Source organism: Rhinichthys klamathensis, unplaced genomic scaffold (genome assembly GCF_029890125.1).
Source record: "Rhinichthys klamathensis goyatoka isolate OS25496 unplaced genomic scaffold, OSU_Roscu_1.1 h1tg000011l_1, whole genome shotgun sequence".
Lineage (NCBI taxonomy): Eukaryota > Metazoa > Chordata > Actinopteri > Cypriniformes > Leuciscidae > Rhinichthys > Rhinichthys klamathensis.
This window is the reverse complement of record NW_026606564.1, coordinates 5762680-5778967: the sequence shown is the minus strand read 5'-3', so window position 1 is coordinate 5778967 and position 16288 is coordinate 5762680. Positions and strand designations below refer to the sequence as shown.

The following is a 16288-nucleotide window of genomic DNA, read 5'->3' as shown; positions in this document are numbered from 1 at the left end:
AAAAAACACACATAAAAAATAGTAATGTTTCCAAACTTTTGCCTGATACTGTCTATATATGTTTTGCAATACCCACACTAAAATAGTATTACACCACTGGATTAACACAGAGAAGTGTGTGCAGCAGAAGCCACATCTCAAGATCAGGTTCTGCGTGGCTTGCCTACATAATGCCTCCTCAGTTGAGCTTCCACGTAAACAACTACTACAACTTCTTGGCAGTGGGTACTTAAGTCAAAGCCGGTGTCATAACCGTGCATGTTTCATTTGGATTGGAAACACAATCTAGGCATGCATAGCAATGTTCAATCACAATATTTACTTGTAAGAGCCTATATCCTCATATGGTCCCTTGTTTACACCACTAGCCTGCTTGAGTCAGTAGTGAGTCTCCTTTAAGAAAGTGTGTAGTCTCACCTTCCCAACCCTGAGCTGAAAGGTATCAGTCCCATGATTGGGCGGTCAAGGGTAGGGTCTAGAATCACGTGACATTGTTCCAACCCTGGGACGCCATTTTGGAGGAAAGTTTGGAATTTCTGACACATAGGAAGAAAAAAAAAAGGAGGAGGAGATAACGAAAGAAGTTTGACGTTTAGGAAAACAATCCTCATTCCTCCGAAGGCGAAGAAGAATGAGGAAAAACTGCGGACGTGAGGATTTGAACCGCTTGTGTTGACACTGAGCCCTTGCAAGCTCACGGCAGGGAGGGAGGTGTATATTTGCAGTTTGGGGAGTTTTTTTTTTTTTTTGGAAGCCCTCCTGCAACTGGCGGCGACATATGTTCAGTTTTTCCCCCGCAGCCGCGGAGCAGATTGGCGGCGGAGCCTGAATCGCAGCGTCTGTGTGTGTTTTGAATGGAAACGCAGGGCTGTCAGTGGAGTAAAGCTCGACTGTCGGGTTAAAGAAGTGCAGCTCGCGCTCGACTCTACAACCAAACGGCTCGTTTTCATATCAGCCCGAACCGTCCTCATGTTTTTTACCGGATAAACATTAGAGTTTCATGCCAACTGCGTCTGACTTAACGTTACCCCCCTCTGACACTCTGGACGCACTCGTGTTGGGTGAGGAGCGTTGGTTTTATCATTGCGTGTTTTGTTCATTTCTGTCGCGAGCTCTGCTGGATTTGTTATCGTGCACGAGCCCAACCGAAACATGCCAGTCAGAAAAAAAGGTGAGATACACTTCGGATATACTTTTACACAATCTGGCACTGGAGCTGGTAAGTCACTTCTTTCAGACTGTAAAATATTAATATAATTTCTTATGCCGCACTGTATCTCTAAGGTAACTGAATATAACCTAAACTGTAAAATTATTTGGAAATAAGAACTGTCATAGATTTTTGTTTTGTCCAGTCATCAACACATAGATTTTAAAACTTCCAAAGTCATTTACATTATAATCTCTCGTGTAATTATGTAATTAATGAAAACTTTCTGTCTGCTCTGTATAGATGCACAGAGGGCTCTGTTACTGCTGGAGGAATACCGGTCAAAACTCAGTAACACTGAAGACAGACAACTGAGAAACTCCATCCAGAGAGTCATCGACATCTTCCAGAGTAACCTCTTCCAGGCGCTTATAGGTACTACAATGTGTCATTCAGCACTTCCCTAGTCATAATGAAACTACTGTGTCATGCTGTGAGGGCTTATCTATCTATCTATCTATCTATCTATCTATCTATCTATCTATCTATCTATCTATCTATCTATCTATCTATCTATCTATCTATCTATCTATCTATCTATCTGTCTGTCTGTCTGTCTGTCTGTCTGTCTGTCTAATTGTAATGTTACTTACTAATCTATCTATCTATCTATCTATCTATCTATCTATCTATCTATCTATCTATCTATCTATCTATCTATCTATCTGTCTGTCTGTCTGTCTGTCTGTCTGTCTGTCTGTCTGTCTAATTGTAATGTTACTTACTATTTTATTTCACAAAGGGGACACAAGACAAGTGACTAAAGTTTGTCTGGAGCCCTGTAGGATATTTTCAGTATCTGTTTTTCATTTATGAAGGGTTCATATTCAGTGTGTGGAGGTTGCTTGCAACATTTTCCCTCCAAAAGTTTGTGAGAGCTTGTCATTGCACAGATGTGTTGAGTAGTAAAAGCCAATCTGCCGTGTGTTACTCGAGCTAGCTATACTGTCATTTAATGACTATTGCCCCGTTTCAGAGGGGTGAGAACTTCTGACATGTAGGCGACTATGATACAAGGCTACCTAACACTGTGCTGTGAATGGTAAATACTTCGAAGCAGTGTAAACTATTGTTTAAAGTATTAACTGAGGATGTTCTTGAATAGAAAGATCTGATATGCATTCATTTATCTTGCAGTTTGTTTTGAGGAGCCACAAGACGGTGTCTCTTAGTTTTCTTATTTGTTTTTGATAGGGACAGTGCACATTAATCAACAGTCAGACACTGTACATAAGCCAGAGGTAACCCAAGAGGCTAATTTTCATCTGTTGCCCCTTGCCAACTATAATAAAACATGTGTCAATCAATATAATTAAACCAAGTGGTTCCCAAACTTTTTAGACTGGCACACCCCCGGAGGCATTTAAGATCCTTCTGCGTTTACGTTCTCTCTTCCACTTAGACTCCTGAAGGGAAGGGACAATATTTTGCTTTTAATTGTAATTTTATTTTTTTACCTTTATTAAAACTAAGATTTTCTAAACCTACTAAATGTATGTCATGTTTTATACCAAATTCTTAAAATTCCATTCATTTAATTATTCATATAATAAATAAAGCAATGAATTAAACTAAACCAATAATTCTAATGAAATCAGTTTCAACAAAGGCTATCTTTGCACTGCAGTTGCATCTAGATGTATTTAGTTTAAACTTTAATCCTGCTCAGTGGCATGAATTCAATTACAATGATATAAATAATGATATGAGAATGTTTTAAGTAAAAAAAAAAGTTCAATAGAGAAATATGAAATTATGGCAAACGAAGTGATACTTTGAAATATCAAACTAAAACTGACAGTAGGTGGCAAGTCACTGTCTTAATGATTCATTCATTCATTCATACATTCAGTAACGAAGCAAGCGTTTTTATGAATGGGTCATTGAATCATCGACTCTCCCATTGTTGAACTGTTGGATAAAATAAATATCACATTTGCAATCATGTGGATGTTCTGGAAAAATTGCATTCTTACTTGTAAAATATGTTATCAACTTTAAAAACTAGAACTCACACAGGGTGTGTTTTTGTGTCGAAGAGAGTTTGAGTCTTAAATCGATCTCTATGCACAGTCTGTGTCTATATTTGTTTGTCATGCTAGTAAGTGCTAAAAGCCCACTTTTACAAAGGTACATTGTCGAGAACCGCACTAATGTAATGCGATTTGCTAAGGCAGCAGACTCTGCACGCAACCTATCAACCAACCCATATGCATGCTGTCTGTGTGGATGCAGGCAGTTTTGACCGCAAAGATGATTTAATTTGATTGGATGTAATGTGTTTTACCTTTTACGGCACTACCGTTTTCCTGTTTTGACATTTTACTTAGTTTTTTGTTTGCGTAATCCCTCCGCCACCTCACATACCCTAGTTTAACCACTGTCTTAAGCAAGCCGTTGCAAACTAGGCAAAGAAAGCAACCACGAGGAATGCTGAACAGCCAGTTTGAGTTGCTCTGGGGTTTGACTGGCCGTGTGCCAGTGTCTTCCTGTGTTTGACCCTTAAGGTGTGGAGGCTTCCTGTAATAACTTAATCCCCTGTTTCCAATTCTTTTGAAAAAAGCATGAATGTTTTATTGCTCGAGTTGTTAAATGGAAAGAGTGCTGCTTTAGGCGTGCTTGGTTACTTGTTTAGGTTTGTCTGCTGAAATGCTCATGTGTTTTAGGATAAAGACTGGTCAGCTTCCTCTTTGTGAATGTATTTCACTCATGTATGAAAAGCCAACTTAGTTAGAGACAGGGGGAACATTGCAAACATTTTAATTGCATACCACAAGGCACGCGAGATGTAAAAACCTGCTTCTGTTGTCCAGGCCGGAGCACTATGTGTGCCTGTATCTCAGAAAACCGTCTTACTCTAAGCTGCCATGATGAATCGTTGTGCTCAACATTGCTGGATAAGTTCATACATCATACATGTGTAATCATCCTCATGCGTAGCCTCGTTCACATTCACACGGGCAGAAATCCCTCTACTTGTATATGTCCTGCATGCGCACGTGTTCTTCTTAAGAGTGCCGCTAATGAAAAATGCATTGGAGTGACGGATTCCAATTTGACTTTTCCTCAGATATGTATTCTAAAGGACAAACAAAATGTAATCCGTCTGTTGACATGATTACCCTAGTCCTAATCCGTAGGCTGATGATTTACGACGGTTTCTCTGAGAGAGCAGCGCATGCAGACTCGGTGCATGTCTCTCAATGATTAGAGCCTTAAGATCCCTCTCAGGATGCCAGAGAAGAAGAGTTAACCAGAGCAGGGCAGGTCTCCTTCTGCATGCAAAATGTGGGTCACAAGACAGACCAGGTTTACCCTTGACAGAACACACCCGCCTCACGAGTTCCTAGTTAATTGTTTTGAAAATGAGACTCGGAGTAGGGGTAAGATTAAATCACATTACCTAAAGTAGATAATGGACAGGTTTTCTATTCACACACAGAAGAACCTTTTTTTAAAAAGCTCTTAGTGCTTCATAAAGAGCTGGAGTGCTGAATCTGATATCACACAGGCAGGCTGGTATCTTTTCCTAATCTTTATTCAGACGTCCTGCCTGAAACAGAATATGTAATGGATAAAAATCACTTCCTCAAGTAGATAGGAAGCATCTCCTAAATCACATTGTAATCACTTGGGCAAGCGTCAAGCTAGCCAAAAAAAGCAATAGTATACACTACCAGTCAAAAAAGTTTAGGATCGGTAAGATTTTTAATGTTTTTTAAAAGAAGTCTCTTCTGCTCGCGAAGGCTGCATTTATTTGATTACAAATATTAACCCCCCCCCCAGTAATATTGTGAAATATTATTACAATTTAAAACGTCTGTTTTCTATGTGAATATATAGTAAAGTGTAATTTATTCCTGTGATCAAAGCTGAGTTTTCATCATCATTACTCCAGTCTTCAGTGTCACATGATCCTTCAGAAATCATTCTAATATGACGATTTGATGCTCAAGAAACATTTCTCATTATCAATGTTGAGTATCAATGTATTATCAACAGTCATTTAAATTTTTAATCCAGGATTCTTTGATGAATAGAAAGTTCAAAAGAACAACATTTATCTGAAATACAAAACTTTTGTAACATTAAACACTACCGTTCAAAAGTTTGGGGTCAGTACGAATTTTTATTTTATTTTTGGGGGAAAGAAATAAAATGAAATCAATACTTTTATTCATCAAGGATGAATTAAATTGATCAAAAGTTACAGTAAAGACATTTATAATGTTACAAAAGATTCCCTGTTCTTTTGAACTTTCTATTCTTCAAAGAATCCTGAACAAAATGGTCCACAACTGTTTTCAACATTTATAATAATGATGAATGTTTTTTCAGCATCAAATCATCATATTAGAAGGATTTCTGAAGGATCATGTGACACTGAAGACTGGAGTTAAATTTTTTTATTTTATTTTTAATAACCGCCTGTTTTTTTTAATCAAATAAATGCAGCCTTGGTGAGCAGAAGAGACTCCTTTTAAAAATATTAAAAATCTTACCGGTCCAAACCTTTTGACTGGTAGTGTATTTTAAAATGGTTTCCTTATGTGGCTGATTGTGGTCTTGTAAATTATTGTAATCTCCAAAGAGCGTCACAATTATTTTATTAATTGCCTACAGAAAGCATTAACATAGCATAGTCCGTAAATGAGCCATCAGAAAATGAAGACATGTGTCAGAGGTAAAGAGACCCGGCAGGCTCTGTGAACTGAGGAAACTCTATCCTGTGGCTGCAGAGGTCTGTTAATCGGACGTCAATACAGCACTCTGTTTAAGGGCTGCCTTACCACAGATCTCATTCCGGAGGGAGAAAAGTGAACATGAGACTCCGAGAAACCCGGGAATCGGCTGAGAGTTACACCTCTGTTTTGATTGGCTCAGAGTTTTGAATGTCTCATCTCCAATCAAATATAACAATCATCCACACTAATGGAATATAACAAACTTAAGGCCAGTTACAGATCTTTTGCTTTTTGCATCCTATTATGAATCCACTGTCATTTACATTTTACATTAGCTGTTTTTTATTCAGTCTTTCTTCTGATATCACGTAAAACAAGACCATTGTACTATAACAACTCGGTCATGGTACATGGTAGTACTACTAAAATAGGCAGCGATTAAAAGTGTTAGAGCTCCATTTTTATCATGCACATTACGTTCTCTCAGAGCATGGATGGGGTCACTGAACTGACATGAATAAACAGAAGGCCTTGTAATGACATTGGTATTATACCAAGGGCAGTTTTAACCTCTTACTGATTCTCAAACAATGATTAAAACGTTCCTCACTCAGAAACTCGTGCTCATTAGTAATTTGCTTCTTCAATCATAACTTCATCAGATGCCAGACTGATTTGCCACAGAGACAAGATTAAAGATCTAACTCATAACCTCACTGGTTATTACTTTTTTTTTTCATCATATGCATGTTTTATCCTGGCTGACCAAAAGCCTAAGTTCAGCCATGTTGTTGACCATACTGTTTAAATCTGCTAGAACAAACAGATTGCTTTGGAGTCAAAGGCCTGATGTGAGAGAGATGCTTTTTAGCACAATTTGAACATGATTGGTTTTCCAGACGATGTTTGGGTTATTATTAATTATTAACAGAAGACGTCTGCGATGTACTGATTGGGATGGGATTGGGATTTCTGTGTCTGGTTGTGGTCTGTGGGGATTACAGAAGGTAATGTGCTCTGGATATTTGCGTCACAAAACTCATTCAAATGAACAATTTATATATGTGATTATAATTAATTATTACCTCATGTACTTAACTCAACCCGAGCTGCTGAGCCATTCTCAAGAAAATGCTGAAGACGCATCTTTTTCATCAACACTTGACCCATTAATACTTACTATTCTATATCTATTTATGTACTGTGCTGGACTAACTAGGGACTGGTCACAGCAATTGCATATTGTTTCCCTATTGTTGGTTTGATTGCTTCTGTTGCTCTTCTCATTTGTAAGTCGCTCTGGATAATAGCGTTTGTTAAATGATTAAATATAAATGTACTTTATTGAGGGGAGAAATTAATTAAGATGATGATCATACCTCACACTGCTGCTTTTTTTGAGCAGTTTGCAATCGGACTCTCTTCTCGTCAGATGGGATTCCTGCAGTACACAAGCCACTGTTATTTTACTCAGAAGGTTGGCAAAAAGGTCAAAAGCGCGATGAGAAATGTAATTGTAATTACAGTGTTCGATGAAGATACACCGCAAAGATTAGATTTCTCACAGATTTTCCCCAGGAGTCATTTGATAGTTTGCTCTATAGTTTTTACCGAGGTTGTGTGGAGAAAACACGATTCGATTTCAGGGTTAAAAGCGCATTTGAGAAATACAAATTTAACAGACCGCCTCAGGGAAAAGTAGTTTCATCCGAAAATCGCTGTTGGTCCGTAGCTTCCCTTCTGTAATTACTATTAGGAGCTTATATGAGACAAATACAAGGCAAACCTTGACAAAGTGTAAACGCATCTGCTTGTTTAGGCTATTCTAATATTGGCATACTTAAATTTGTGAGACCCACAATCCACATGTAAGAGAGCTGCCACGGATGGAGCTAACACAAAACTCAAACACTAATTAACTACTATAAAAATACAAAAAGTATACTTTAAATATACTTGTTCAGCATAACCGTATGTGATTGATTTGCTTGCAAATAGAGGGTTTTTCACCATCTGCTTCCTGATGTGCTTCAATGAGATTTACAGATGAAGTTATGAAATATTTTGCTCAGATATTGTAGCTGACTCAGCTAGAGTGCTGTGTAAATGCACACTCTTATATAATGCATTTTTAATTTGTTTGATGCATGATGATTCAGCACTTGAAAAATCGTTAGGTCCTTTGATTTATGTGTCCCAGTCCAGATTGTTTTTAGTAAGATAGCATAGTTTGTTCTCGCCTCATCCCATCTCACCCCCACTAACTTTTGGACTGGTCGGTTGCCAATCTGAAGCTGCACTTGACATTTTGTGTTCTACAATTCTCTTATTATTTGTTAACACGTTAAAGGGTTATTTCAACATAAAAATGAAAACTTTGTAATTACTCGCCCTCCAAATCCAAACCGGAAGATTTTCCATTCATCTTCGGAACACAAATTAAGACCTTTTTGATGAAATCTGAGGGATTTCTGTCCCTCTATTGACAGCTACTCAAGGGACACTTTGACGCTTCAAAAAGTTCACAAAGATATCGTAAAACTAATCCATATGATTTGAACAGTTTAGTCCAAATTTTAATCCAGATTTAATTGAGTCTTTTATTCACATATTAACATTGATCAGCGAACATAAACAGAAGCTCAACCGAACCTGCTTGACACTCGAGAATAAGCCTCTTGCAAACGTGCTGCGTAACACGAGAATGAAACTCGTTGGTTCTTGCTGAAGCTCAAACGTGCTGCGTAACACGAGAATGAACCTCATTGGTTCTCGTACCGTTCCGTTTACCACAACTGATGTGTTGAATGTTTCTATGTGAATAAAAGCCTAAATTTAATCTGTTCATTATATACAGTGATCGAGTCTCATCAGAAAATTTGGACTAAACCACTCTATTCATATGGGTAAGTTTTACGAACTCTTTAGAGCTGGGGGGGATTAATTAGATTAATTGGCTGCGCAGTACTTGGTAGCCTTGTCCGCCTAAATGAATTATAAATAAACATAAAAACTACTATTTGAAGTATATTAAATCGTTTTTGACCTAATTATTTTGCACTGAAATGACACACACGAGTCTGTCGGCTCTGACAGCGTTGCGTCACGTGCCACTGCGCAATATTATAGCTAGCCTATGATTTCAGAAAATAGTACTATGTCAACTAGTGATATCAGCACAAGAACTGTTGAGGAATATGCAACATAATTTAGACAATTGTTTTTGTCAGATGTTATAATAATAAGTTATAACTGTCAGACACTATCATTTCAGCCGCTCTGTGCATGTCCTCGCAAAAAAAATCATATTTATTAAAAAAACCAGATCAAGACGAGAGCAGAAATGAAATAAAGTGCATAACTGAAAAATAAAGCCCTCAAAACAAATACAAGCAGTGGGCACAGCACAATTGCGCATTAGGTTTAGGCATTGGGTTGGGCTAATCCAAAAAGTGAAAACAAGGGGGGTGTTCTGAAGACAGGCTGTGAAACAGGGGTGCTCTGAGAACACCCCCAGTAGCAATTAGTGCTTTCCACCTGATGAAATTAACACGGCAAAAAATCGACCAATCATAATTTTGGTCGAGCCAGAACGTATCGACCAATAAATCGACTAGTCGACTGGGAGATTACAGCCCTAGAACTCTTTATAAACTTTTTGAAGTGTCAAAGTTGTAGTTGTGTAGCTGTCAACAGAGGGACAGAAAGCGCTCAGATTTAATCAAAAAGATCTTCATTTGTGTTCCAAAGATCTTACGGGTTTGGAACGACATGAGGGCGAGTAATTAATGACAGAATTTTTGGGTGAAGTATCCCTTCAAAGAGTTGTCACACAACCTGCTGTCAGATGTCACTACATGTTATAAGCAAGACATGCTTTGGAATAATGTCTGTCAGTAGCTATGTTTTCATCCAAAGTTGCAAATTTAACTTTGTAAATAAAGCATTTGTTTCCATTCCATTTGTTCAAGAGAACAAAATCATCAAACTGGCAAAAACTGGCACAAAGTGTATGGAAGTCGTTGCAATCGGGGAAGCCACTGTGGCACTCCTACATCATAAATGACTTGCTTCTTAGAGCGCTGACAAAGCGCAATAAACGCTGTCATCGTGTTATCTTGAGTTTGTATGCCTGATGTTTGAAAACGCACACTTCTGACACTTTCCAGACACTTCTGGGAGGTCATTATACCAAATCATTCTGATGACAGACATTGGCTTAGGCGTGTCAAAATGATCAAACCAACATTTGAGATGCTGTGCAAGTGCAAAATATTTTTTTCATGGGCATTTTTAGAATTTATGCGCTTCTTGGGGCTTACATGCAGCATTTTATAAAAAAAATGTATGCAATATCCCAAAATGTGCATGAAATAGGTGGATGGAAACATAAATAATGGCACAGTGACACACATACAAATGTCAGTTTTTTAATGTTAGGCGTCTCAATTTCCAGAACATGTGATCAGTGATCACTTTAATGGTTTTTCATAATTCCCCCCCCAAAAAGTTATATTTTTGAGAAAGTGAAATGAATGCCATTGCATTTCACCTGAATAACTTTAGCGTTTCGGTTTCAGTAAATAGATTCGGTATTTGTTTTTCTTTCTTTCTTTTGTTTTATTTTGAGAGTAGTTGCATGACTTAGAGGTCAGTCAGATGTTAAATGGTAGGATTCTGTGACAGCCTCCAGCTTCTCTAAGGCTTACAGGGCCATTGACAAGTGAAACAACAGCGATTCAATAAATAAATAAATAAATAAATCCTGGATTAGACACTTTCGTGTCTGTGGTGGAACAAAACTTTTTGACCAGCCTTAATACAGGCACCAAAGACACCTTTCAGATCTAGATATTAAGAAATGCTAAATTATTAATGGTCATAGCAGGAAAAATGATCATTCTACTACACTAGTTGGAGCTCAGTTACAAGCCAATAGTTTTTTAAAGGGGCTGTGAAGTTACTGGACTCAGTATTTCTACAGGGAAACCAGAGATGAGGGAATCACCCCCACCAGCTGCGTGCATTATAAAAATATTTATTCTCATTTCTGTGAAGCTCCATGTGATCCAGCATGTATTTTCAGCCCTGTTACCCAATATCTTCCATGCATAGAAGACCTGTAACCCTCTGCTATTTTCTCTCTCGGCTGTGCGTCGACCAGCATAGCCAGCCACAGCGCAGCACGGCATTCTCTCGAACAGTCATTTCCCCTCTGCTTGTGGAAGGGACTAGTTCCCTAATTTTTAAACTGCACATTTGCCTTTTGCATGTGTGAACAGTTTCTGTTTGTTTGATTGTCACAGTGTATGAACTTCTTATCTTATCTGACACATTTATACATACATATGCCCTGTTTACTCACGACTGGGTGGTGGCTTTCAGATAAGTGCAAGACATTTTCATAATAAGAAGTTCATCTGTTGTTTTTGTTGAGGCCATGCGTGCTGCTGACCCTTGTATCATTATGATTGTAACCTGATGAATGTTGTAACAGCTGTGAATGACCTTTAAATCTCCCATGCCCTCCAGCTTCAGTCAACACTCTTGTTTCTAATCTTTAAATTGTTGTTCACTCTAGGATGTGTATTTATAGATGCATGCCATTAGCCACCACATCACTTCAGAGACCCTGATCAGTTATGAACAAGATTTTAAAGCTGCACAATTAGTGTGTCCTTGAATGACCTTCAAAAAACGTATCCAGCTCCCCGTAAAAAAAAAAGGTATTTGGATACTTAAAGGGTTAGGCCTAGTTCATCCAAAAATGAAAATTCTGTCAGTAATTACTCACCCTCAGGTTGTTCCAGCCCCGTAAGACTTTCGTTTATCTTTGGGACACAAATTAAAGCTGCCGTCGGCAACATTTTTTTAATCATATTCAGTGAAATCGACACTATAATCTGACAGAACAACATAAATAAAGTGGTTTTAGAAAAAAACCCGAGCTTCTAACTCCACCTGGAGCTTGTTATTTGTTTTGCAAAAATCCACAGCTCCCGGTTCATCATGTCCAATCAGCGCAGGGGGGTTTGAGATCTGACTGTCAATCACAGATCGGGCACACGCCACCCTTCGCGCACGTTACAATCACATGCACACGCCTGAAGTTCGCGGAAGTTCGCGCAGTAACGAAGAGTGATGGCGGAAAATCAAGTAAGCTCATTTAGAGTATAAATGACGTTAGCAATTGCAATCTATCGGTAGATTAGCCAGGACAGCATACCTCCAAATACTCCATGGTGTTGATGGATGCTGATGAGACGGGCGCGTTCCAGGGCTCTCAAGTTTTGAAGACAGGTAAGAGTGACACCCAGCCGACAGGGGGTTGTTCGATACATTTTTGTCATTGGTTGTTGCGTTAAATCTTACCCAGATACAATAGTGCTATTTTCTGATTGGCTATTGTGTAGCTCGACGAACAACACCAGAGGAAACGCGCTTGATTCATGCCGGTTCCACAGTGAGAGCGGCGCGGCCAGAGTTTTGGGCGCTGCGGCATATTAAATATATTACAAATAGTTTTTCAGCGTGAGAAATACAATGTGTGGCGGGAGAGCGTGACAAAAGACCGAAATGAGTGACTGTCACGCTCAATGCGTGACACTTGAGCCCTGGCGTTCACTGAAAATCTGGTGCACACGCACTGACGAGCATGAACTGGGTGGGAGGGTATCCGTTGATAGTGGGGGAGGGGCATGAGAGTTGTAAACATTCAAAATTTTCCTAAATCCACTCAATCTGCCAGACTTGCCGACTGCAGCTTTAAGATATTTTTGATTAAATCTGAGAGCTGGATCACTCCTCACTCCTATTGTAATTGAAACCTGCCGGCCCAGAAAGTTAATAAAAACTTCATTAAAATAGTCCAAGTGACTACAGACTGTGGCTCAACCTTAAGTTTATCAAACGACGAGAATACTTTTTGTGCGCAAAACCCCCCAAAAATAACGACTTTATTAAACTATTCATCTTCTACTGTGTGGACCTCCAGAGTGAGTTCACGTAGTGTAACAGCGCAGCGCTACGTCAGAACGTAGGCTCACTATTGGCCAACGCTGGTCATGAGTGTCATGCTGGATGAACTTACCCTTTAAGTCACAATTTAAATGTAGGAATGACATTTTTAACACAAATTTGGGCACTTTATAGTTGTCAAAGGTTAGAGAAACACATGATGACCTACGCCCTGTGTGAACTATAGGGGACCTGAAATCATGCAGTCACCCTGTTGGTTAGAATTAATAGCTAAAATTACTTTTTTGATATGAAATTGTCTTGCTTTTCCTTTTTAGTAAGCTCTCTCAGGTATGACATTACAGAAAAATTTCCTGTTGCAAATGCATGTTTTCTCTTTTAACAGATATCCAGGAATTTTACGAAGTGACCTTATTGGATAATCAGAGATGCGGGGAATCGGTGAAAGTGCCCGATGTGATGCCCCCAATGAACCTGTGGGATTTTTCCAGCATTCAAAGCACAACGGTGACTTCAGACACCCTGCCCAGCCTTAGCACCAGCATAGAGGTAAGAGTGCTCCAATTTCTAATTATCTGAATTAGATTAGCGAATAGAGCTCAGAATAGTCTGGTCTGATTTATAGGGTCAATTTGATGCCGTTTAAGACTTTGCATTTCTGCTAACACATTTCTAGCCTCTCACAAACATCTCACAGTGTAAAAACATTGATGTTTTTAAAGAAAATGTCATACTGCTTGTTTTTCATTAAACAAGTCATGCCACAACATGGTCGTTTAATTAGACAGCATTTAGATTACTAAGCACCAACCAAACATGACATGATTGACATGTTAATTGGGATTAGATGGTAGTCTTAAATATTAAATGAAAGGACGCTGTGTGGATGCTGTCATTGGGGCTTTTTTGTTCTCACACTTCATTTGTAACTGTTCTGGGGTGCGTTTCTCAAAAGCAACTATGGGAAACGGCGTTCAACGGAGCTTGCGACCATAGTTGGCTAATGATGCTTTTGGGAAACGTACACCTGAACGGGAAAGGAAATGTCTCCCTTACATGAAACACGTGTGCTTTTGCTGTTACACACTCTTATGTAATCATCAGTTAGTCATTCTGGGAATCTGATATCCTGCTTTGCATGTTACCACAGAAGTCATTGTTGGTGGAATTCACTGTAATCCATTTTAAAGAGTACTGGAAATCATTCGCTGAATGACTCCTCACACTGTCGCAAAAGACACTGTCCTCCTGGATTCAGGGGGAGTTTTTCGGTCTCAGTAGCTGTGTGTGATGCTGCTGAAATCAAATATGACAGTCTTTACGCTCCATGGCTCTAACTGCAGTCTCTGTGCTTGCTGTTTGTGAGCTTGAATACTTGAGTAGCAGATGTTCTCTTTCCATGAGAGGAGGAACAGAATAATGTACTTATGCAGAATATCCTGAAAGAAAGCAATGTTCAATCACTAAATGACCTCTTAAAAGCACAACAATATAGATAAGTTGTCACAGAATTGTTTCATTATGGTTTTTTTAAGTATCTAAACTGAACAAGCAGTGTAAATTCATACATTTTTTGAGTTTAGGAGTAGATATGCAGATACCTTCAGACTTTTGCTGCTTAATGTTTGCTTGTGTGTCAGGAAAAATTATTTCAGCACTGGTCATTTCTCACCACACTTTTGAAAAAATGTGGAGAAAAAATTGGACAGGAAAAGAGAACACAACAATTTTTCTCTTCCAGTCAGTTTTATTTCTCTTTCAGTTAAAAATATCAAAGGTTCACAATGCATACTACTAGAAAAAATAAATAAATAGCAAACATATTAGACATGGTTTTGTAAGCTTCATTACACACCAATAATTATCTTTAATTTAATAGTAAAAAGCATGGTAAATATCACTTGTGAACCATTTTTATTTTGCATAATTTATAATCAAACTGCAATTTAGTCAAATTATGCTAATAGTGTGAACATAGAAAGTGTATAAAATGTTTATTCTTACATAATGAAATTGTGTGTTTTTAGGAAACATAACAAGCTAGCCATGAAACATAGCTTTATGGCAAAACAAAGGATTCAGAAACTTTATTCCAAAGTTCATTCCCAGTGTCAAGTGTCATTCTACAATATAATGCTATTAAACACTGTAATAATGAAAGAATTCTCTTCAATGTCCATTGTTGTGCATAGTTGAAGAAACACTCATACTACTATTTTTAGTTTACTTGCTGTGTAGATAAGCTTTGGCAGTCTAAGGTAACTCCAGAAGTTATCTACCTTTTTCATACGCCCCATGAAAATCAGTGAAAACGCAATAAGCATTTACAAAAACTGGGTATAACGAGATGATATTATTCTACTCACCCTTCAACCATCGGATATTAAAAGGACATTTAAAAGTGTAAGAGCACTAACAAATTAGAGCACTAACAAATTAATAACCACAAAAGATTGATTATTTCCGCAGCAATATGTTAAAAATCAAATAAAAAATGCGCATTAACTGGAACATTGAGTAATAATATTTCAAAGTGATTTTCGTCATTTTGATGGACAATAGATATTGTATTCAAACAAACCTGTAAAGAGACGTGAGGATTTGGGCAGACAATTTTGATACATTCCAGTGAATTATTCATGGGATATATCATAAATTAAATCGGGAGAGCAGACCACAAATGTGCAGTGTATGTTGTATTTTTTCATAATATTACAGTGGAATACAAAGGAAAAAAATCAATTCAGCGACTGAAAAGAACTCATGCCATATATATTCTTGTTACCATCATGACACATCATATAGAAAACTTATGTTTTGAAATGATTTGTTTCAGTCTTTTTGAGTGGAACATCCCCAAACCGGAAGTGCCTCCCATAATCTAAAGCGCAATAGTCTTGTTAGGTCTTGTAAGTGTGGATCTACAGTTTGTTTTACTAAAGGTTACCAAACAAGTTTTGCTCAACTATAACATCTGACAATTGTGAACAAACTAAAAAGATCATAAATAAATAAACTTGCTTTGTGCCCAGCTTCTCAGAGTTCTACAGAATTAGAAGAATTGATCGCTTGTAATAACAATAGTGATGTTTGTTAGTGACTTGTCAGACCACATTCTTGGTGTCTTATCATATAAACATTGTGTAAACAGTGTTGATGTAGTTTGGATCAGTCAGTTTGTCACAACACCACCACCTGCCTGCAGTGTGTAGACGTGTACAACATGAACACTCACTAATAAAATAACAGATTATTGGATCCAGTCATTAGCTTAGTTGGGAAAAAGGAACTCAACTGATTGACTAAAATCTCAGTAACAACATTCTCAGACTGACCAGTGTCTTAAGATGAAATGGTGTTTACATTTCTATAAGTGAGTTAGTCAATAAGCTGATCCGATTCTCTAAACGTGTTC

The 16288-nt window shown here is 38.1% G+C and overlaps 1 protein-coding gene across 20 annotated transcripts in view; it reads left to right on the top strand.

Annotated features, from left to right (window-relative positions):
• The first annotated feature begins 516 nt into the window (after positions 1-516).
• Positions 517-16288, top strand: part of dlg1b (discs large MAGUK scaffold protein 1b) — a 116449-nt gene continuing 100677 nt past the window's right edge. For 6 of the 20 annotated variants that reach the window (XM_056264731.1, XM_056264726.1, XM_056264732.1 and 3 more), the window contains exons 1-3: positions 517-1219; positions 1454-1585; positions 13259-13422. In XM_056264731.1, the coding sequence (XP_056120706.1) occupies positions 1153-1219; positions 1454-1585; positions 13259-13422 (363 nt within the window). In that variant the 5' untranslated portion in view covers positions 517-1152. The remainder of the gene's footprint in view (positions 1220-1453; positions 1586-13258; positions 13423-16288) is intronic. The other 14 variants (XM_056264743.1, XM_056264742.1, XM_056264741.1 and 11 more) reach the window with 5 other exon arrangements.